The sequence below is a fragment of the Amblyomma mixtum genome, chromosome 5, assembly GCF_055824585.1.
Source record: "Amblyomma mixtum isolate Tamu chromosome 5, ASM5582458v1, whole genome shotgun sequence".
Classification (NCBI taxonomy): domain Eukaryota; kingdom Metazoa; phylum Arthropoda; class Arachnida; order Ixodida; family Ixodidae; genus Amblyomma; species Amblyomma mixtum.
Genome location: NC_143016.1, coordinates 93,249,681 through 93,271,884, shown reverse-complemented (window position 1 = coordinate 93,271,884; position 22,204 = coordinate 93,249,681). Strand labels below are relative to the sequence as shown.

General features: G+C 44.1%; 3 protein-coding genes across 3 annotated transcripts; 2 read left to right on the top strand and 1 right to left on the bottom strand.

The window, feature by feature from the left end:
- The first annotated feature begins 154 nt into the window (after nucleotides 1–154).
- On the top strand, nucleotides 155–8,174 carry LOC149343065 (sister chromatid cohesion protein DCC1). The gene is made up of 12 exons (XM_089545589.1): nucleotides 155–463; nucleotides 695–856; nucleotides 1,043–1,214; nucleotides 2,440–2,580; nucleotides 2,671–2,761; nucleotides 3,383–3,521; nucleotides 4,375–4,421; nucleotides 4,677–4,753; nucleotides 5,361–5,438; nucleotides 5,859–5,944; nucleotides 6,657–6,719; nucleotides 8,000–8,174. Exons 1-12 carry the CDS (start codon nucleotides 456–458, stop codon nucleotides 8,109–8,111), a joined length of 1,176 nt encoding a protein of 391 aa, XP_089401715.1. The 5' UTR covers nucleotides 155–455; the 3' UTR covers nucleotides 8,112–8,174.
- A 1,943-nt stretch (nucleotides 8,175–10,117) lies between these two features.
- On the bottom strand, nucleotides 10,118–11,820 carry Roc2 (Regulator of cullins 2). Its single transcript, XM_089545587.1, has 3 exons — nucleotides 11,639–11,820; nucleotides 11,367–11,414; nucleotides 10,118–10,471 (listed from the first exon to the last, which is right to left on the bottom strand). Exons 1-3 carry the CDS (start codon nucleotides 11,811–11,813, stop codon nucleotides 10,353–10,355), a joined length of 342 nt encoding a protein of 113 aa, XP_089401713.1. The 5' UTR covers nucleotides 11,814–11,820; the 3' UTR covers nucleotides 10,118–10,352.
- Nucleotides 11,821–12,010: 190 nt separating this feature from the next.
- Nucleotides 12,011–20,980, top strand: LOC149343063 (SPRY domain-containing protein 7). Its single transcript, XM_089545590.1, has 5 exons — nucleotides 12,011–12,209; nucleotides 13,733–13,849; nucleotides 14,081–14,241; nucleotides 17,806–17,908; nucleotides 19,578–20,980. The coding sequence occupies exons 1-5, from the start codon at nucleotides 12,098–12,100 to the stop codon at nucleotides 19,673–19,675; spliced, it is 591 nt and encodes a 196-aa protein (XP_089401716.1). The 5' UTR covers nucleotides 12,011–12,097; the 3' UTR covers nucleotides 19,676–20,980.
- The last annotated feature ends 1,224 nt before the right edge of the window (nucleotides 20,981–22,204 follow it).

Below are 22,204 nucleotides of genomic sequence, written 5' to 3'. Positions count from 1 at the left end.
AATTGCGACATAAATATATGCTTGAAAGTCTTTCAGTGTGAGAAAAAAGTGTGAGACGCTTGAATTATGCTATTAGAGTGCCTATAATTTCATGAAACGAGAAATGTCACTGACCGATCGGACAACGTGGCACGCGTACGGGCCAGCGCGGCAACTCTCCAAAATATGCACCAAAATATGCAAGATTAGTTTCGTTTTTACACTTTTCTTAACCACCTCTGTTCAGGTTTAAAAAAACTACTTATAATGAATCAAATAAAATTTTATTTTGTGGACGACTGTGAATTGCAGGGGGAAAATTTACTTGCAAGCACGGCTTGCAAGTCAAGAAGCGCAACCTGCGAACCGTCTGGCAGCAATGTTAACCTACGTTCGCGCGCTTTCTTATTTGTGTTCGGCCCGTTAGCTTTCTCACCGAATTCCGCGTCCTCGCATTTGTCATACAGCAGATCGCAATGATCAGGTGAGCCTTTGCACTAAACACTAAAATAGGTGCTTCAAAGATGGTTGCGTCTGTTCATTTGTCGGTACTGTTAAGTTACTGCGTGCGCCACAGACCTGTCTTGAAGCGTTGTCGTCTGCTAGGGCATGGCGGTGTAATAACCGGAGATGTCAGAAATTTTTCCTTTCTTTTGCAACGAAAGCTTATGCTCCCTGCGCTGCTAAAATGTTAAGTACGCCGTTCTCTTTCAAGGACCGATGAAGAGGTGCAAGCGTTTTTGGATCGTGCGAAGTTGGACCGGAGCGACTTGCAGCCCGTCGCTCAACCGCTCTGGTTCGCAGAGGATGACCACGCAGCACTCAGATTGCTTGAGGTCGACAAGGAATTGCTGAAGACAATACAAGAGGGCGAGAGGTTGGTGCTTTTCGCTACACACTTGTTTTGCTGCTTGAAATACCTCGTTTAGCGCCATACACCTGCACGAGAGCACGATGAACCGAGCTATGTGTTGCGAGCTGTGCTTTTTAAACTGGCCTAGCTGCCCCTTTCGCGAGTTGGTCCAATTCTGTTTGATGCCTTTCCCTACGCATTCTGATGCAGGCTTGTCTTCAGGGGCGATGAGGACTGCCCGGCTGTGGTGTGCACAAGCGACCGCACCTTCGAGGTCCGCGAGGCTGACATATCCAATTCTCTGCTGTTGGCGCCAAGTCTTCGATTGTCATCCGAAGCGGCGGGCAGTAGCGACTCGGCTCCAGAAATCTGCCCTATCCAGGCACGTCGCACCGTTTTTTATTGAGCACCGCAAGAACATTGTGTGGGGGCTTCAATTCCTCCACGTTGGGGATTGCATGCACACACACGCATGGTAGAAAAAAATAAACCTTCCTTGCACTGTGGCCCCTAACCCTTTAAAATGTACAGGAGCTTGGGTTGAATGATTACTCACACTGCAAAGTACTGCCCACAGACAATATCTTGAACGCACCCAACAAAACCTGCGAGAAAGGGCCCTCGTCCTGTGGTCTTCATATTTGCGTCCCTTCCACCGATTTTATTGAGTGTGACCACGTACCAACTGGTCGAGCTCTCATACTCTGAGCTTGGCTCGCAAGCATCTAATCGATTTTGCCTCAACTGTTTTGTCTACGCTTCACGGTATTGTATGGTGCCCATACGATGTGTGCTGCTTCTAAACATCACTTTACTCTCACTAGCTTTCTAGCCCAAGTTCACAAGCGTAGTTTTCATCACGCAAGTCCACTCGTGTATGTTTTTGGCTGCTGAACCAAAATACGTGGGTTCAATCTCAGCCACAGTGGTTGCATTTCAATGGAGTTGAAATGCTAAAGGCCTGTGTACTCTGTGATGTCAGGGCATGTTTAAGGAACTCCAGGTGGTCGAAATTATTTGGAGCCCTCTACTGCAGTATCTCTCTCTGCCCGAGTCGCTTTGGAATGTTAACTTCCATAAAACTGAACTAAACTAATGTGTATGTTTTGTAATACACTAGTAAATGATTACCGCCGCGGTGGCTCAGTGGTTATGGTGCTCGGCTGCTGACCCGAAAGACGCGGGTTTGATCCCGGCCGCGGCGGTGGAATTTCTTCGGAGGAGAAATTCTAGAGGCCCGTGTACTGTGCGATGTCAGTGAACGTAAAAGAACCCCAGGTGGTCGAAATTTCCGGAGCCCTCCACTACGGCATCTCTCATAGCCTTAGTCGCTTTGGGACGTTGAACCCCATAAACCAAACCAAACCAAACCACTAGTAAATGATTGCTGCGCAAAGAAATTTTTGCGATTTCTGGCAGGCTAGCATGTTGCGCTGCTAGTGTGTTACTGTTACAGCTCCACTTATGCAGCGCAAGGAATCGATATTTCTTCCTTTCGCATGGATGCAACATCAAAGAGGGTAAAAGAAGGAGGCTTAAAAAATAAAAATGTACGCAGGCTGATCTGGAGCACTACAACATTATTAAGCACAGACTGCACCACACAGGTCCTGCGGACATTCCACAGCTACCTAGAGCTCCGCCGGTGCTGCCCTCGACTGAGGAAGCTGTTGGAGCTGCTTCGCCAGAGTCCATACAGGGGTGCGGAACTAGAGAACCTCAGCAGTGCTGATGACGTCTCCCCCAAGGTAACATTTTTTGTCTTTGCAGCTTCTGCCAGACTCCATTTTCCTCTTTACCTGTTGCTCTAAGTTCTTCATTTGTGCTATTTTTTTCAGTACACACTCAGAACCATTTTGGACCGGGTGCAGGCAAGTGAAGCCGAAGTCAGGCAGGCCATTGATGAGTTGCCAGTGGTCGAAATTGATGGTAAGGATCAGCTATGCGTGCAAATTGAAGCAATATGAAGTTGTCACTCCAAGGAAATGACAAAGAAGCTTGAAGAAATATATTTTAATTTAAGGATTCAGATAAATGTTCATTTTAAAATGTCCAGAAAGGACTTTTTTTGTCTTTATTTCTTTTCCCTGTGAGAACCCAAATCGGAGCATGCATTTTTTGTTTCTATATTCCCCCATAACCATATTACTGAGCTATGTATTAAAATGAAAGATAATACTCCTTTCTACTAATAGCACATATGCCATTCTAATGTTTTATTTCTGAATGACAGGCCTTGCACAACTGTTTGAATGGTAGAATAAGGATGCTTGTTTATATATGGTCTGCTACATATGAGCCTGGGCACCCTTGAGGTTAGGACGTTAGGGAACCAGTGCTGCCTCCCACCACGCATGTACTTCAACTCATAAAATAAAACGCAGCAGCCTATCCACTGCTAATAATGGCCAAAGCGCACACTGACAGAGTGATGTGATGACAGAATAGTGACTTCAAAAACTGTGACAAAGGTCTCAGGTGTATACCTGTGTGGCAAGCTCATTATGCAAAAATTTTAGAGCTTCTGGTGATCTTGGCCTGCATGCATAGGTTTTTACAGGCTCCTGGATGGCGAGTATTACTACCGGGTGCAGAATTTCATCATCAACTATATCGAGTCTGAATCCGTGCCACTGAACAAGATACCAGCTGGAGATGTCGTAGATAACGTCTCGGAGATGGAACCAAGGTGAGAAGTTAGTTTCAGGCTTCTGCAGTCATCATTTTTTACTTTTCTAAGAAGCTCTTGCCAGCATTGCATGCTATAGGTTTGCTGAGTGCTTTTGAAAAAAAAAAAGTGCAGTAATGAGTACACAGATTAATTTAATTTTGACTGTACAGAATAAAATACAAAGGTTAGTACTCGTCTTATGCAGTGCATTAAGGATGGCCACATTATTCGTGCATTTCCAACAAATACAAGGGAAATATTGTCATATATGGTTCATCTTAATTAAGGAAATGGGCTCAGCTGCAACCAAAAATGGCTATATACGACCAGTGTACTGAACTGTTATAGCCTCTGCTTAACATTAAAAACAATGCAAACGTGTTATGTATGTAACACATTTTTTATGTATATAACATGTTATATAAAACAAAGAGCTTTGCATAACTGTCACACTGAATTTGGTGACAGTTATGCAAAGCGGGGTTGAGGTAAGTGAAGGAATGGCTTGAATGGCTTCGACTGTAATTACAGTTATTATCAGTTTGCTCTTGAGCTTAATAGTAGAACCAAGCTTTTACTGACAATGGTGCTCAATCTACAAGCAGGCACAGCACCAACAGCAGGATGCACAATTTCTTTTATGCACTGAACCATATTTGCGAGAATGTGTCTCGGAGCCATTTCTTCTGAAAGATACTGTAACATTTGGGTATCTTTCAGAGACCAAGGAGGTGATGTGTGGACAAGCGAAACATGTCTTGATAAAAAAGTGCAGTCTTATGTGGCATGTTAAATCTTCACACAAAGCAACAACAGGTTTATGTTCAAGTAACTTCATTCGCAGTCATTACATACAATCTTCTCGTTTCAGGGAGATTGTTGCTGAGGTGTTCCGAAGGTGCACTACCCCCAACGATGGTGAGTAAGCAGTTTGCTCACCCCGTACTTCTCAGTGTAAAAGTGAAGCTGTCCGAGTCAACAGTGAATGAGAATTAGCATAGCAGCATCATGGGAGAGCCTAAGTAAATGCCTAGGAGCGTGTTTCAAGTGCACTTTCGCTAAATTAAAAGCAGACTTTTTGTAAATGTCCATTTTCTGTTCTTGACACAGAAGCGCACGTTTCTTGTACATTATATACCGACTGGACTTTATGCAATTACTTGTTGCATACAGATGACGAGTTCTACACCTTGAACAGCAACGTCATATGCAAGGCAACAGCTGAGGTGCTTCTTCGGAATGTTGAAAAGGTTTGTAGTCATTACTTTATTTTTTAGGAGGGTATTGTCATAGGCCAGTTGGCAGGTCGTAGAAGACACGGGACGGAGGCAATGGACAACACAAGGTGGCCTTTGTCATGTGTCTTCTATGGCTTTTAATTTCCATTATGAGTTCATCTTTTATGCTGCCACATTGTGTTGACATTTAGTCAAACAAGAACTCAGTCAAGTTGTTTAGCGCTTGAAAAAAACTTATACTATTCCACTTCCAAACTTTGTGTTGTCACTGAGAGAACTTATAAACTGATTTATATTTGGTATAGCCAAGTGTACTGCAAACTCTGTTGTAAAGTTACAGAAGATTTAAAATACAATCTGGCATCTTTCATCATATTATTTCATATTATGCTTTTATCAAAAGAGAATTTGGTTTGTTTCTTCCATCACACTGCCTACAGAAAGCTGCATCAACTGCATCATGTGTAGTTTAAAGCAGCAACGTGACTATTCAATCCGCTTGAGAGCTGACATAGTGCAGGAAAAATGTGCGAAGATAAATGAAGAACAGTATAGAAAGAACATCTCGCAACATATTTGGCGGTTGTTCTAACACAAGGTGTACTGATCCCTCATGCAGTTCAACCTGAGCGAGTTCCTCGAGGTGTGGCAGAACAGTGTTCCAGAAGGTGTGCAAACGGACATCAAGCAGTTGGAGGTAATACTTGTGCTATGAATGCCTATGTGCGTGGGTTTTGCTGTAGTTGCAACTGCAACAGCACATTTTTACATGTAATGCCTTGGCTATATAGACTTTACCAAGCGACTTTCACTGTGTTTGCACCTGTTGTTAGCTGGAAATGAAATAAAACATTGTTGACAAATCAGTGGCATCACCATGTAGATGCTCTTGCTACCACTCCAAAAATTTTGTTCTGGTCTTTTGTCTCTGCTGTGAGGAAACTTGGTTCCAGCTGTTCTTTTTAGCCAGGGCGTTTTGTGTTGTAACTACACATAACCAAGAAGTGAGACTCGTGCCATAAGGCCAAGGTGCAGGCGATGAAAACTTTACAGAATTTAGAACAAGAGCTGTGCCATGCATAAAGACTAAGCGAAGCATCATTCTCTTTGAATGCAGGGTTTGGCCCTGACAGACCGAACATCCAAGCCTGAATGCATATACCTCTTCGACAAGTGGGATCTACCGGACGATGCAAACGAAAGGTGAAGCCTTTGACTAGTAACGATAGTATAATGGCAAGACAAAAATGGCTTGGCATGTGCGGTAGCACATTTAATTGCAGCGTTAAAAAACAGAATTTTTTCATGAAGACAAATGTGTAATGCTGAAGTTGGAAAATCTGCTTTATCTATAACAAATATTTGAATTTCTCCTCTGGCCTGGAATCCTGGATGAATTGGAAGGAGAATCATCACTCAGATCAGTGGTGATGCAAAAAAAAAATGCACTGAACATAAAATGCCTTTTTGTCAGAGGAGCTACAACTCTGAGCATTCCTTTTACCCCAGAAACACCAAGCAATAGGACAAACTGTGCAGTTAGCTTGCGAAGAATGAAAGTTATTTTAACTGCTACCAACTGACAGCTCCATGTAGGTCTGCAGAAGACCACAGCTTACAACTGTAAACAATAGAAAAAAATTGCACATTGCAAAAGAGAGCATCAATGCACAAGAAAATAAGCCCACTCTATTTCTTTGGACTAAATAAATTATTTTACATGTGAACCACTAATGCTTGCAAGGAACACTTCTGTGGTACTTTAGTCTGTTGTATTTTTTGCAGTCAGTCAGCTCTGAAGTTGCTTCTGGGCAAAATTCTTGCTGTTGGAAAATTCAATCATCTAGTTAGTTGCAAAAATGATTTCTTGAATCACATATTATAACATGACTATGACTTCTTTCCTGCCGTACAGGTTTGACACCCTGTTTAGAACAAAAGAGCGATGGACCCTTGATGAAATTCGACCATATATAGAGTGAGTTACTTTGGACGTCTTTTTTTCTTTTTTTGACACACACTGTTTTTACAATGACAGCTGTTATGAGGGACTATGGGGGATGCCGTAGTGAAGGGCTGCGGAAATTTCAACCACCGGGGTTCTTTATCATGCACAGTCGAAAAACGAGTATGTGTGGAAAACTAAAAAGATCACTCGAACTATATACCAGATATCAAGCCCCTTTCATAATCTCTACATCAACATATTCTAAAATATAAATACCTTACCACCTGTGGCTGAATCTATCGTTACACAATGGTGACCATCCTGTCACTTTTATTTTTTTTTTTAGGACTCTTACACATTTACACTATATTTACTGCACAGATCCTGTTGCACTGCTAGCATGAAATGGTTCCCGGCGCCTCCCCGAGAAGTGCACAAGCTTAGCTACATTACAGGGCGTATATCTGCCTTGAATAGTGCTCAAATCACGACAATCTCTACTCAGGATTAAATTTTCTAGTTCTCCGTTTTGTTAAACAGAGACGCAGATATATTTCTGATCCTGTTTTGAGAAAATACAGGCAAATAGGAAACCACACTGCATTCTGACGCAGCAGTTTTGAAATTGGCCAGGTGTTTTCGCGTGCAACTGTTCAGTTTAGTTCTCAATTATACTGTTGCATCTGCATCACATACACAGTGCTGACAGTTTTGTTTGGCTTTGCAGCTGCAATTTATCTCGCTGTGAGGAATTATACTAGTTGAGCATTCAAGTACTGTGAGATGAATCATGCTACATAGCTGGCATTGTGAACAATTGGTTTAGGTTTATGTTTATGGAGGTTTAACGTCCCAAAGCGACTCAGGCTACGAGGAATGCTGTAGTGAAGGGCTTGAGAAATTTCAACCACCCGTATTGCAAGGAGATGCTGTCTCTTCCTTCTTGACAATAGTCACATTAGGGTTGACAGGCATAGTATAACCGTGCAACAGACGAATTGTCACAAGGTATGCGTGGTGTACAGTTACGACTAGTATATATAACATAGAACGCATTTCATCTATTGAAGTCGACCTATGCATCAGCTAGCAGAAGACTGTTTGACAAATATGAAATTAAATGCACTTTGTGTACATAACTGCAACAAATCTTCCTATATCCTCTAAGCAACACAAGAGAAAAGTAAGAGTGCCGTATTACTGTGGCCGTGAGTGTACATGCTGCTATGTCACGGTACTGTTCAATCATGGACTAGTTACTTGCCTGTCTCTGACATGACGAAGCCATATGTTTTCCCTTCTTCCTTCAGGGAGCTGTGCATTGGCCAGAAAGGCGACGTCAACTCCCTCCTCATGAAGCACGCACGAGCCATGATGCGGGACGGTGTACGAACCTACACTTCAAAGCGCCCCATCAGATAGCTCGTACAGCAACTGTCACACTGTCCACACAGTTCTTGTAATAAAACTTTTGTACCTCACTGCTGGGAAGACTGCGGAATATATGTATCATAGCCTACAAACCTCACCATGACCACTTTTTAACAGGTGTCGCACAGTTATGCTACTGCACATAGCATCAATATCATCATCAGCAGCACAGATATGTCCACCACAGGAAAAAATGCATCTCCCACTGACATCTAAATAACTTTGTCATGTGCCAGCTTCGGGCTGCTTAACCCGAGCAAACTTCTTAATCTCGTTACATGCACCCAACTCTCGATCGGCCCCAACTCGGCAAGCCTGCCTTCTTTTGGAGTCTACTCCGTTCCCCACCAGTTATCATACTGTAGCATACTGCACTAAATCACATTACTGTTGTTGCATCTTATATGGTTGTCTGGGGGCAGGGATACTGCATATGGGTTAACACGGCACTTTGCTATCTTGTTTCACAGGAAGATGCAATGAGCAACGACAGAATCCAAAATTGCGCACATTAGGGTGAGCAACAAATTAAAGATGGCAGTGCAGCTTAAACGCTGGCCAGTGATGCAAGGCCGGATGGGCAGCAACATCAGTTCAGCAGGTATTCAAGTTCTAAGTGTCCCAATAGCCTAGGTATCAAAGGCCATATCCTAGTGTGACTTGGTATAAATGCAAGACTTGATGAGGCAAACACGCACTGCAAATCTGCTTACTAGCTGCTGGAGCTAAAAGCCAGCAATTGCAAATCTCTTTAACCACACTGAACGCCTCCATAACCATGCCATCGTTGCATGAAAAAATGGCTATGGCCTAAGCCACCTTGGTTTCAGTGAAGACTTGCTCAATTCTCAGAGACATTTTCACAAAGCTGAAAGAATAGACAAGCAGTGTCCTTGTCTTTTCCATGCCCGTTTTATCTCCTCTTCAACCTTTAGTCATTTTTCTCTCGCAATGAAAAGAGTTGTACAAGCTATCTCTCAACTTCTGGCTTTATGCACAGTAGTTAAAGCATGTCTGAATTCCACAGCAAACTGCCTTGAAATTGTGGCAACAGGACCAATGCAGCCGCAATGAAATGCATTTTTGCCCAACTATTCTAGACAAAAAAAAGATGTTCTGCTCTGAGCACTCTATTACTTTTTCATGCCCAGTTGAACACTAGGCAGCTGAGTATTCACTCCAAATTCTAGCGTTTGGATATAGCAAGAGCTAGAAGTAGGGGGCACCTGTTTTCACCGACTGGTTTCAGACAGCGCAATGTAGTGACGTGGACTTGACAAACATGACCAGAGGAAGCAACACGCTTCAAAAAGGAAAGGCTAGCAGAAACGTGGCAGGATACTTTGTTGGGTACACCAATTTCCAAGTCTCTAAAAGACTGTAATAACTACCACATCTGCGCCTTGCATTGAGTTAGCTAAAATGTTTGACAGTAATCATACCTGTAGCCAGCAAATCCGCTCATTACTGCAATATAGAACACTGATTTGGGATGATAATCCAATGTATAAAACGTCGCACCTAATGCCAAGACAGAGTTTGAACGTGATAGTGTTAAGGGTCTCCTAGGTCAAGTGACCTCGTGACATCACAACCTGCCCACCGTGAGAGGTGGCAGTTAAATTAACTACTGGTCATGAGTGGTTGCTCAGGAAGAGTCTCCCAAGCTCCACCAGTGGCTCTGTTCGAAACAGCCACCTGCTGAGGCAGTGGTGTATTGCTTAACCGCTGCACCACGGTGCCAAGAGTGGTATAAGCTAGTAACACAGAACAAGTGGAAAATTTGCACTGCTAAAGAAATCACACACTCTAATGCTTTTAAAAGTAAACGCTTTACTGAGACCTCTCATTTCTGAAGTTCATCCCTCATTGTGCACAGCAAATGTTCACAGGATCACCGCTGAACTTTTTTAGAGGAAGCCGCTATTCACTCCGGGTTACCTTTGAATTAGAAAATGCACCACTGACACAAGCATAACAAACACTGAACAGCAGTCTCCATTGGCTACATTTTCTGTTTTACTTCCAACACTCAAGAAGACTTGCGGAGATGCCAAAATGCACTCTTACAAAATTATTTCTTCTCGGCAGCGTCCCTCGCAGTTCTCTTGCAGCACTGTGGGATGTTGGGGGCAATCACAGAACAGCTTGCTGATTGAACTGGGTGCCCCGCACGCACACACACACATGGAGAAGATTGTAGGAACAGAAAGACTAAGCAAAAACACAAAATCACTTTCCGATGCGCTGCACAATCCAGTCTTGTTGACACAGCGGGCATCGGTTATTCTTCTTGACCCACAGGGACATGCAGCAGTTGTGGAATGAGTGGTTGCATTCACCCCACACCACTGGAAGAAGAAGCAGTTTGCACTGTCATTCAATAACCAGATGTGCACACGAAGATCTGGTAAATCATGTAACTGGACCACACCCATTCTGCAGTGTACCCTGTTAAAAACAACCCCAACAAAGGCATTATGTGCACATGGTAAAAGAGCACGATTGTCAGCTAAGCATGAGGTTTCTTTTATTTTTATCTGCAATACTGTATAAGCTATGCCTGCCCATTTAGTGCCTTATCGAAGTGGGAAGCAGCACAGCAGCAGTGAGGGCAGGCGTACACACAGCAGGCATATACCACATGAATATTTTGTCTCGGGCTGTTTTAAAGAGCAGAAAAGAATTCTTTTAGCTGCGTCTGAATTCAGAAGTAACAGCACATACACCATACACAGTCATAAGTTCACACCTTTCACTTGCCCACATGAAGGTAAGCCATAAGAACAACATACTCGACAGACTGCTGACGTAGCAGTGCTAAACACACAGCATACCCTCAATGCACATAGTCAATATCGAGAAGCCGCGCTACATAGAGGCTATAAGCGTCACATCACAGTGTCAGTTTATGGGCGACACTTCTCTTCCACCAAGGTATAACTTGCATCAAAACTTCTCACCAGCCCCTTAAATTTGCTCACGAAAAAGGGGGAGGGGGCTGCTGTGGCGCGGTTGACGCCTGCTGCTAATAGCAGGCGTCAAACTCTTCGTCCGTCAGCTCAGCTTCGTTGCTTGCAGGCTCGATAACCGAATCATTGGTGGACTGTTACAGACGCACGCCACGCTTGAGAGATGCGAGGCTCCCGCCAGTGCTTACGCCAATAGGTCGAACTCGCCCCCGCAAGACAGTCATGCTCAAACGGTTCGAACGACAACAAGAACGAAGGAGCAGCAGACACTCACCTACACAATCGTCCTGCTTGTTTTCGTGTTGACACCGCAAGCAGGCATCTAGGAACGAAACAAAGCACGTATGAAAACAAAGCCGCAGGGGTAAAGAAAAGCGCAAGGTATTCGCGGTGCGCTCTACGATTACTCGGTGGTCGTGCGGTGCCAGCGTTTTAAAGCGCGAGACCATCCCACCGCATTTAATGACCCTGTGCTTGAGTGACGGTGCAACAAAGCGAGATGCGCGGAGAAGCGGTTGGGCAACAACTCTACGGAACCATACTTACCCATGACTTGAACGCGACATATCGCACAGGTATCACACTCTACGTCCCAGCTCCACATAGCCACGGCGTTCCACTTTTTAAGAACAAACATTTTGTCCGGTTTTTGCCCGTTAATATCTCCATCCTTGTCGATGTCATCTTCGTCTGCCATTTTTAAAAGACAGCTGTCTGTCATGTAGCGTCAGTTTCGCATGCGCATTAGACTACCCGGTCGTGGACTACCTTTATAGCCAGCCTTGGTATCTAACGTATATTTTATAAATATAAAAAAAGCCACACTGTAAAAATTGTAAATTTTTTCTGGAATGATTGCATACGCACATTCTTGAAAATTTTACTAAACTCGGCCTTTGCTTTATTTACGTTATGGAATACATTCTTGTCCTCCTCTCCTGCTGCGGCGGCTCCGTCGGCTCCGTGCTGCGATCAAACGGGGAGTAAGCACTAGTGACATTTCCGATGGCAACTTGTTTCGGTTGTATTCGCCGGTGTTTTAATGCCGGGGGTTTCACTAGTGGAAACTCCCAGGCAAACCGTCTACCCACGGTAGTCCTGGACATGCTTCATATGGGTATGCACATCTCGATACCGCTCTCTTGAAACTCGTACGATTGTTAGCGTGGGACAAGGCGTCCGCCTGCTTCCGACCTTCCTCTCTTTTCTCTCCGTTTACTTTCGATTCCTTCCGCTCGTGGTGTTGAACCTTCAGCAGCAGCCAACGTTTGCTCGAGTTTTTGCGAGTTGCATAAATCTGACGCGACGACCAAATTTGCGTGTAATCCGTATCACACCTGGGCCCGGGCCTTCCTTTCGAATGAGGTAAAATTTGCCAGCAGTTATCAGCCCTGTTCACCAGCAATATGCTCGTATGCAAATTTTTCGGCTATAGGAAAGGGGCACGTGCTTTTTCCAAATACGTATTCGCCCCGCGCGTGAGTGTATAGCGCAAGCTCAAGATGTCCCCCCCCCCCCCCCCCCCCCCCAAAAAAAAAAAAAATACAGGTGTAGCGCGTACACCATCCAAAGTCTAGTTTCACAATCTTCCACGTTTCTCGACCTGAAAACATGTGGCTATATACTTGCGTTAAACAATACATTCAAAAGCTGCTTTAGAAACGGGTAAGGCACGGGATGTCATCGTGATTTATTAAAGCCTGTTCCTGACCTAAATGCACAGTTAAAGACCAGTGAATGTTCTTTTAAGAAGGCCTGTCTTGTGGCCAAATATGAAAGCAGAGAGTTTACTCGCCAGCTCTGTGAGAGCTATGGTAACCATGGTTTGTATGAACATAAGGTTGGATTGGCATTTATGGTTCACAGTTGCATTCATTAAAAAGGCATCATTATTGCCATGCACTGTTTTAACTTGCTTCATAGAAGCACTGCAGGACAGCTGCCATAAGCATTTGTACTGGTTAGTACTCATTGGCTTTTCACATTCAGGACAGTTAAAAAGGAATATTAAAAACAAAACGCTGCTCTGCGAAGTTTTGTTGAGCATGTAGCTGTTGGACGATATAGATGTATTTGTGTTGGCTTATCTCAGAGCGTCCAAGGATGCAACCGGTATCTTCAGTTCTAGCGGATAAGCTGCAGTGTTTGGATGCCTAATTCATGTTGTTAATCCCTGAGAGCTACTTAGTATTGTTTGTGCCTGTTTTTATGGACCTTGTACAGCATGTTTCTCATGCTTTGCCTAATTGAAATCACCAGCTATGGTGCATGCATGCTTACAGGGAATGCCAGTGCATTTCCTCATGGACAAAGTGTTTCTTGATTTCCGATAGGGAAGGCGTGATTGCTCTTAGAATGGAATTGCATGCTCGGTTTACTTATGTCCGCACCTGTCTGTATGTGTTATGATTAACAGCAGTAAAAATTTTTTCATCACACACTGGCATGGTGAGGATATAGGGGCAGAGCTATTGATCAGGGCTTTGTCCTAGGCAGAGCACTGGAGTTGGTATGCTAAAAGAAATAAAATCAATGCACGTGCTGAATTTTCATGCTTTCTGAATTTGTCTGCATTGTAAACAGCAAAAGATGGCTACTTCATTCTGGTCGTGGCTGATCTCTGCGATGTGCTGTTCGCAGGGCAAGATGTTGTTATTGTGAAGAATGGACAGAGGATCTGTGGCAGTGGGGCAGCACTAGCCAACGCACCTCTGGTTCAAAACAAGTCCTATTTCGAAGTCAAGATTCAGCAGGCTGGTAAGGAAGGGTGCTTTCATTATTCTAGTGTTTACATTCTTTTTCATTGCTCAAGCAAGCTTGTTCTGGCTACACAGGCAAAATCTTATTGATTTGCAACACACGTTGCACAGTTTGGGGTGGTGCGAACAAGGTCGTTAAAGCTCAAAAGTTGAGCTGGTGATGAAGGATGTCATGGCAGTTCATGCTGAGGTCTGTTTTTCTCCTCCCTTGGCATTCTTCAATGACCAGGCTTGTGGGGCCTGGGAGTGGCCACTCAGAAGACAGATCTGAACAGGGTGCCACTAGGCCAAGATCTGGAGAGCTGTGTCCTCACCAGTGATTCCACTGTGGTGTGCAACAAGGAAGTACTCCACAAGCTACAGCAGACAATACAGGAGGGTGACGTCATAGTAAGCCTCATTTGCTGCTGCATCGTGCAGGATTCTACAACTGTTCTGTTCTTTCTCTGTGTCACAGTGTTAGTGATGAGTGTACTATGTCTAATTTTAATTGATTGTGCGCTGGGCTATGCATTCAGCACTCGATCGCAATGTGCTCAGGCAGACTCTTTGGAGACACTTTTTCGGAAGGGGCAATATCTTTTTGAGCTATCAGTTGCATGTTGTGCTCCGTTCGATAGGTGTCGCTCATGAAGAAAGTTGGTGGTGCAGGAATGGAGAGTGATCAGTATGTTCTGCCAATTTGTGTAAATGTGGAATCAAACTGTGAGGCTAATTGACTTTACCCCCGCTGCGGTGGCTCAGTGGTTACAGCGCTTGGCTGCTGACCTGAAAGACGCGGGTTCGATCCTGGCCGCGGTGGCTGAATTTTGATGAAGGCAAAATTCTAGAGGCCCGTGTACTGTGCAGTGTCAGTGCACGTTAAAGAACCCCAGGTGGTCGAAATTCCCGGAGCCCTCCACTACGGCGTCCCTCATAGCCTGTGTTGCTTTGGGACGTTAAACCCCGATAAACCAATAAGCTAATTGACTTTACGAGAAAAAAAAACAAAAAACAGGAGGGTTCTTGCATAATTAGGTGAGGTATAAATTTTAACATTGTAGGGTATTATTCACTAACGTCGAAACTTGGGCTTGTTCATTTTGTTCATTGCTAATTTTGTTGGTTTGCTGGGTGCTGTTTTTGTTCTTGAAAGTTGCAATGTGTTGGTGGTCTTTGTTGGTAATTGCAAAAATTGAAACTTTCTGCTTAATTACTGCAAGCAGTTTGTGATATTACTGTATTTATTTGAGACCCTTGCCTTGGAGCAAGAAATTAATCTGGAAAGCCAATTTAAAGGGGCAACTTCATCCAATTTTCGTTCTTTATAGAAATTGATAACGTGGCTCTTTCTGGCTATGCTCATATTTGCTTTGGCATCAAAAGTCACATTTATTGCTGGCAAGATTTTGATTTGAAATTAGGCAGTTTTTTCTTCATGCTCCTAGCTGCTAACTCGTGTTGTCAAGACTGAATAGGACTCCGTGATCACTGTTTGGAAGTGGATGGCTATGCAGTCTAGCCTCAGGGATTTGCGCCCAAAAAACTGTCTCGACATCACCACAGTGTGCTTGCTTAAAGCGGCCAGTGGCAGCGATATCTGAATTTCATTTTTTTGGCCTTTTCTAGCTTACAAAAGCACCATTTTTAGTGAAAAACCTCTTTGTGATTAGAATGCAGTGACCTGTTGATGCAGGCCAACTCCTCTTTGTCCCCAGCATCCCTTTAAAATTAAAAACCAATAGTCACTATTATTTTCATTTCCTTGCATTATGAAACCCATCACTGCTGTGGCAAGGGTTAGAGGGGTCCTGAGACATTATTCAAGAATGAGGTTTTTTGATTCTTTGTATGCAAATTATAGGACATTGCGGTTCCTGAACACCGTAAAAGATCCGAAATCATAGTGTGTAATATTTCAATCTTCTTAGAAATACTCGTTTCAAGCCGCTGGTGTCACAATGCAGCGGTAATTTCCGGCTGCGGAAATGAGGTGGCAGCCAGATTGCGCGCTTCCTTTCCATTTGGCTGGGCGTCCAGTTCAAATCTAGTTCCTCTGTACTCGGGAAATGGATCCAAAGTATGGTGTTTCTGAGCTCTGCAAGCTTTTTGCATGTGACAGAAACTGAAAAGAAAGTGAGGAAAAACTAATCAGAACGACGTTAGAGGTGACACTTTCTATTTCGCTTCAAACTTCTGTGGAGGCGTGCACTGTTCAAATCGAAAAAATTCAGGGGGGCGCTTTGTTGACCTAAAGTGCGGTGAGTCGGAAGCATTAAGCATGGTGGTGCTGCTTGTGTCACTGATGTCTGGTTAAGATGTTTTGCTTCGCCTCTAAGAGTGGAATGTGACAGCGTCTTGCAACGCTGCCAGGTAGTCCACTGAATGCCATCGCCCGTTGGGCTCTATGGGCTCTAAATTGGTTTTTGAGGAAAGGAAGTGTATCATATCTAACGGGAAGGGAGAAAGATAGGAGCAAAGAAGACACTGTATTTACTGCTCCATTGTTCATTCCTAACCATCGAGCTGGCATCCAGGAGTGGTAGCATGCTCGTCTCGCACTCCGGAGGCCCTGGTTCGATTCCCCAACTCGACCAATTTCCTACTCGGGTTTATTTATTTATCTGGTCTAACTAGAAAGGTTAGTTAGGCTACTTGGTCAACTAAGCAATTAACTAACCTCAGTCCCACTTACTTGGAGCATCACTATACCATCCCTTTAATTGGTTGCATGGTTACTAGCCAAAGTACAATTGGCCGTTTGAAATTCGCGCTCTGTGACGTCAAGACCATTTCGACCAATTGAAAAGCATGACATTTCTGTCGACAACTCCTGCTTACAACGATGAGGCATTAAAGGCTTCCGCCTTAAAAAAAAGAGAGACAGAAGTCGTTGTACACACCTTGCTCAAAAATGTGAACAGAAAAGCCAGACAGGAGGCGAGGTTTGGGGGAAGGTTTGGTTTGGTTTATTGGGGTTTAACGTCCCAAAGCGACTGAGGCTATGAGAGACGCCGTAGTGAAGGGCTCCGGAAATTTCGACCACCTGGGGTTCTTTAACGTGCACTGACATCGCACAGCACACAGGCCTCTAGAATTTTGCCTTCATCGAAATTCAGCCGCCGCAGCCGGGATCGAACCCACGTCTTTCGGGTCAGCAGCCGAGCGCCATAACCACTGAGCCACCACGGCGGGGCAGGTTTGGGGGAAGGGTACCAGTGTTAGCCTTCCCACCCTACCAGCAGAGAAACATCCTGGAGCTTTCTTATTTTAGTTTGTCACCCCTGCCCCATCGATGTTAAAATGCATGGTGTGGGCAGCCCTGGCAGCATGCAAGCCTCAGCTGCACTTGTGGAAGGTGTGGTTCTGATTGTTAATGCCCATTGTCAGTACGGGGCAAGTGGGACACATTTTTGATATTTTATTTTTAATTCTATAACTGGAATAACTTCCTTTTGTATGCTCCAATTTCAGTAATTCCTTTTGCACTTGTTGATGGAATTCGGGAAGAATTAACCAGATTAATTAGCAGTGAGGAAAATATCACGATGCCCAACAGATTTGCAGTTTGCATATGGAGAGCACAAAAAAGTAGGATTGGATATTTATCACAGAGTTTATCCAGGACTAAAGTCCGCATCTTGAAACAGCACTTTTGAGGGGTCTATATTGGTGGCCTATATTTTTGAGGACTGAAAGAGCTTTTCATGCCAAAAATCCTACACTTGCGTACGATTTGCTGGAAGTGCTAGGTGAAAATTTGAAACCTCCAATCTATTTCACACCTTTAGCCAAGATTATGGCTTTAATCTTGTATGATTTTTTTTTATTAGCATTGTAAAAGGCAAAAATGGTTTAACTGAGGGCAACTTGACATTTATTCACTGAACAAGCACCATGCTAATCCCTGCTAAAAACTCTCGTTGTAGCGGTGCTAACTAGGGTGGGATTTTGCTTGCTTGTTCTACTTTCTAGGGCGTCACATATGACCACCTGGAGCTCAACTTCTATCTTAATGGGACAGACTTGCATATTCCTGTGACCGGTGTCAAAGGAGAAGTCTTCCCTGTTCTCTATGGTGAGTTACTTAGCAGCACAAAAAGCATTTAGAACCAACCTGTTCTTTTTCTTCCTCGGTGGAAAACTAGGAGAACACAGATGTTTGATTTCATTACATTTGAGCTCTTTTTTTACAAATGTTCTAGCACATTCAGTTTCTGCACTCTGTGAGAAAAAGAAAAATAATTATGGCATAGCAATTTACTGCTGCCTTCCCTGCTCTCTGAATTTGTGTCTCAGAAACCTTATATTTTTATCTTCACCCATGAAAGAGCTCTAGCACCTCATAGGTGGCTGTGTACTGCTTTCCATGATTATTGATATTATTCATTGAGAGAGATAAGTTGGCATGTAGTACAGCTGTCCTGTAGACACAAGGGAAACCTCTTGCACATAGCGCATGAGTGTTATGAATGTTTCCCACTCCTTCTTTTTATTATTATTTTTAAGAACCTTGGTCACTTTGAAATTTGTCTGCCTGGCGGGTGTCTTCACCTTTGATATATAATTCAATATTTGGCCACAGGAGTTCGTCAGACATTTTAATCTGTCTGCTTCGGTGCCTGTTCTTACCAGTCAGAGGCGACACAAGTGCCATGATGGGATGACCCTAATGCTCCTGATGACTATTTGGATGCCTTAAAGGGGCCCAGAAACACAATCTTAGTTGACTGTTTTGCCTGTTGATTGCATACAGTGAGTTACAATGGTGCTATTAGCGTCTGTAATACCACGTATATTCCGTTTTTTAATATTTAATGTCCTCCCAAAAACAAATTCATGGCTCTGATGGTGTCCCTACTCAGTGGCGGGTTTTAGCAGCGGATATGACATCACCTGGCGCGAGCTTGATGATCGGACAAACAGTAAATATACTGCAAATTGTGTGAATAAATAGAGACACATTTTGACACCTGTCTGCGTTTTATATTAGATCAACAAAAACAACTTGTTTGTCTTAGATAAAAGTCCTGCATAGCAAGTAAAATAAAAATACACCACCAGGGGCGCTCTGGCATGGAAACGACGCTGCCCGTCTCAGCAAGAACGAGTTACAGAGAGCAGGCAACCATGGAGTACAAACTTCCGCGACGTGCTCTGGCTGGCTGTTTTGATTGGTTGCGCCAGGTGCCGTCATTGGGAGAGCGAAGTAGGAGTGGAAAGCCCCGCCAAAATCGAGTTGAGGGCAGCATTTTGTTTGCTTGTATTTTGAAATTTCTTCACTGAATAACTCCCGTTCCTGTGCATCGATTCCTGTAATTCTTTTTAAGTCAGCATCTGTGTGACAAAAAGAATCCACCTGAAGTATAGCCGGTATCCCCCCAAGCAGTGTTTTGCAGCCCCTTTAAGTCACCTTTTGTTCCAGAGTTAGATTGAAGAAGAAAAACAAATTGAGGCAGTGTAAGCTAACCACATACAGAATCTTTGTTAGAGCACAAGGCTTACTACAAACTTTGGTGACCAAAGGGTTTTAGCTGTTTTGGGAGGATGGGAGGAGGTTATTGCCATTTTTACTTTCGAGCAGTTCCAACATGGCTTGTGATGCATGCATCTTGCAGATAGAATTTTTTTTGCTGCTTACTAAGGGAAAGAAAATTATTCGGTTAATAACTTGCACTCAGTAGCCCTCCACTTTTGCCAGTGTCCTTATGCTCGTTGTTTTTGGCTTCTTTTTCTCCTGCTCTCAGTTGACGACGGAGCCATCTTGGATGCGGTGTTCTCTTCATTCTTCCACACTCCGCCTCCGGGCTTTGAGCAGATTATGGTGGAACAGTCCTTATTGTGAAGACTGTGCAAACCACCCCTCCAGTGCACTTGTGGTTATGCCGTTTTGTGGGGCAGTCCCGTCGCCAGCACTGTCTGTCAGTACACGCACAGTTCTCTGCCACAAGCTATCAGTCACAGCAGCCATGGGCTCCCCTCTGCAAAGTCACTTTGTGGCCAAATCCATTTTGCCATACGTCCATGAAATGCAGCGTTTTATGTCAGCAGTTCAGATCTGTTACGTTAATTTAGTGCTTGTGTTTGCACAAATCTGTCTGCAGGAGGATCTGTGAACCTGTCAGGTGAGCTAAATGGTGCACACCACTATCAAAGTACAGAGCCCTGATCAAAAGGAAACCGATAGCCATGCTTAAGAATAGGTATGTTGCCCCAAACTACAACAGCCTGCCTAAGGAGAACAGGCATTCCAGATTGAGCACCCCTAGAAATTGTTAGATTCGTGTTAACTACCTTTTAGTTGACATTTAGTTGGTCAGTGTCGAATGCTGCCTGTGCCAGACTGCCCCACAAGGCACCCGATGAAGTGCGACAGGAGCATTGCAAGCGTTTTGTATGCATTGGAAGATTTTAGTGTGTACAGAGGCAGTAAGGCCCTTTTTTGGGGGGGACCCTTGATTTCACAAGATGTACAGTTGCAGTAAGCCTTTTGTGTATATTGCTTGTAATATACTTCAGCTATAATTTATACTACTGCGCAAGCCGAGGAAGTCATGACGCGAATAATAAAACAAGGATGCTGCCTTTTTGTTTTTTGGTGTGAACAGTTGTGACAGCAATTTCCCTGTGTCCTTGCGATATGGAAGCCTTTGCCGTGTGGAGCTGGTGGCGAAACATTTTGAGAGGCACTGTACTAACAACTTGATTGCAAACAGGACCCATTGTCATCTTTGCTGTCATTTCATCACTACATTTATCATTTGTGCAGAGGCAAAACATTAGCTAGGACCAATGCGAGCACCCTGCTATCTTAAACAGTGCACTTGGTTTAGCAGTACAACTGTATATAGGCAAGCGTATGCCATATGACCTTGGCCTCTTCACGTGTATTGAAATTTGCTCCACTGCATTGCTACATAGGCAGAAACATAAAAAGCGCATTCAATCTTTTTGTGGACAGAAGAAACAGTGCTCTAAAGACGTGAACAGTCCGTACTGACAGAAACCTGTCATGTGCGCACATAATGATGCCATCATTGCATTAGGACAGAAAAACATTGGTTATACTGCATTGTTTAGATTAAGCTGCTTACAATGAGAACTGATGAGTTGCTTGTTACTGGTTCATTAAAGGCATTAGATACTGGAATACTCTCATTATGCTACTGTGGCATCATTGCCACAAGCATGCTGGAATGTTTGTTTCTCTAGCTTTCTGTTTCAGCTCTAGGTTCTGTTGCAAAGCTGCCTCTAGGCCTGAAACAGGCAGTTTGCTCTGCAATGAAAGATTAAATGCAGCCCTGTATGGGCTATGCGGCAGCCATTTTGCGCTGCTGTAAAGATTAGGTGGTGGCAGTGGTGTGTCAACAGGGTGGTGCTCTTGAAGAGGCCCTGAAACACTTTCAGCGCAGTTTTGTTCTCTGGGGGCTTTCCCTTCCTACTTGGCACTGCTGGAAGTTACACAGGCAGCAGAAGAGGGACATGCAGTGATGGTCCAGCCATGCATCACTGCGCTGTTCTTGTTTTCTTTAGTGAAGCAGTTTTCCTGAACATGCATGCTCTTTAATTCACCAGTGGTGGCATGTAAATTTGTCACGCACCACAAGCCACAGAGGACAGTCAGTGACAAAGAAACAATGGACCAGAAAGTGTCTCAGAGGGCCCTTTGATGTTGCTAATGTCAGCTGGCTTATTAGAGCCTGAGCTGAAGTTCTCTGTGCTTGCTCCATTATGTGCTTGTAGCATATATAATGTAAAGAGGGCAATGTGGATGGACTGGTGATGTCCTGGTGCAGAAAAGTCCGGGTCATAAAAGGTATGCTATATGAATTCTGAATGGTGAGCAGTAAGTAGCCTTTGCAATCCCTTATAGATAATGTTTGCTACAAACACATTTTTACAGCGACAGCTGTCAAGTGCCCATCCCTGGGTTTCACATCTGTGTAGTAGTAGTAGTAGTACTGGTCAGCATAGCCAGTGGGTGTGTTGCCATGGGAACGACTGGGAGGGTGGCTACTGTGGAAGGAGGAAGATGTGACCAATGGAGGAATGTGTAACTGGTGCTTGGCTGCTATGGGCAGTGAATATGAAGAGAGCAGAGGAATGCATAAGCAGAGAGGGGTCCACCCAGAGGGCGGCTACTGTGGAAGGATGACAGTATGGTGGGGGCATAAGAAAGTGCAACTAGAGGGTGGTTGCTACAGGAACCACCCGGAGGCTAGTTACCATGGAAGGAGGAGAGATTGTGGAAAGAGGAAAGTATGGCAAGAGCGAGGAATGAGCAACCAGAGATGGCTGCCATGGGAAGCGTGCAGAGTAGTTACCCAAGGAAAGACTGTGAGTATGGCGAGAGCGGAGTAATGTTGTAGTCGCA

What these genes read in the sequence shown, in the direction of transcription:
- LOC149343065 (XM_089545589.1), top strand. An exon ending in TTCTTCGGAATGTTGAAAAG is followed by an intron (nt 4,754 to 5,360) that starts GTTTGTAGTCAT and finishes TCCCTCATGCAG; the next exon opens with TTCAACCTGAGCGAGTTCCT. An exon ending in CCGGACGATGCAAACGAAAG is followed by an intron (nt 5,945 to 6,656) that starts GTGAAGCCTTTG and finishes CCTGCCGTACAG; the next exon opens with GTTTGACACCCTGTTTAGAA.
- LOC149343063 (XM_089545590.1), top strand. Translation starts at nt 12,098, where the DNA reads ATGGCAACTTGTTTCGGTTGTATTCGCCGGTGTTTTAATGCCGGGGGT. An exon ending in AGTCAAGATTCAGCAGGCTG is followed by an intron (nt 13,850 to 14,080) that starts GTAAGGAAGGGT and finishes TTCAATGACCAG; the next exon opens with GCTTGTGGGGCCTGGGAGTG. An exon ending in TACAGGAGGGTGACGTCATA is followed by an intron (nt 14,242 to 17,805) that starts GTAAGCCTCATT and finishes TCTACTTTCTAG; the next exon opens with GGCGTCACATATGACCACCT.
- Roc2 (XM_089545587.1), bottom strand. Translation starts at nt 11,813, where the DNA reads ATGACAGACAGCTGTCTTTTAAAAATGGCAGACGAAGATGACATCGAC. An exon ending in ATGTCGCGTTCAAGTCATGG is followed by an intron (nt 11,415 to 11,638) that starts GTAAGTATGGTT and finishes TTTCGTTCCTAG; the next exon opens with ATGCCTGCTTGCGGTGTCAA. An exon ending in CAAGCAGGACGATTGTGTAG is followed by an intron (nt 10,472 to 11,366) that starts GTGAGTGTCTGC and finishes TTCTTCTTCCAG; the next exon opens with TGGTGTGGGGTGAATGCAAC.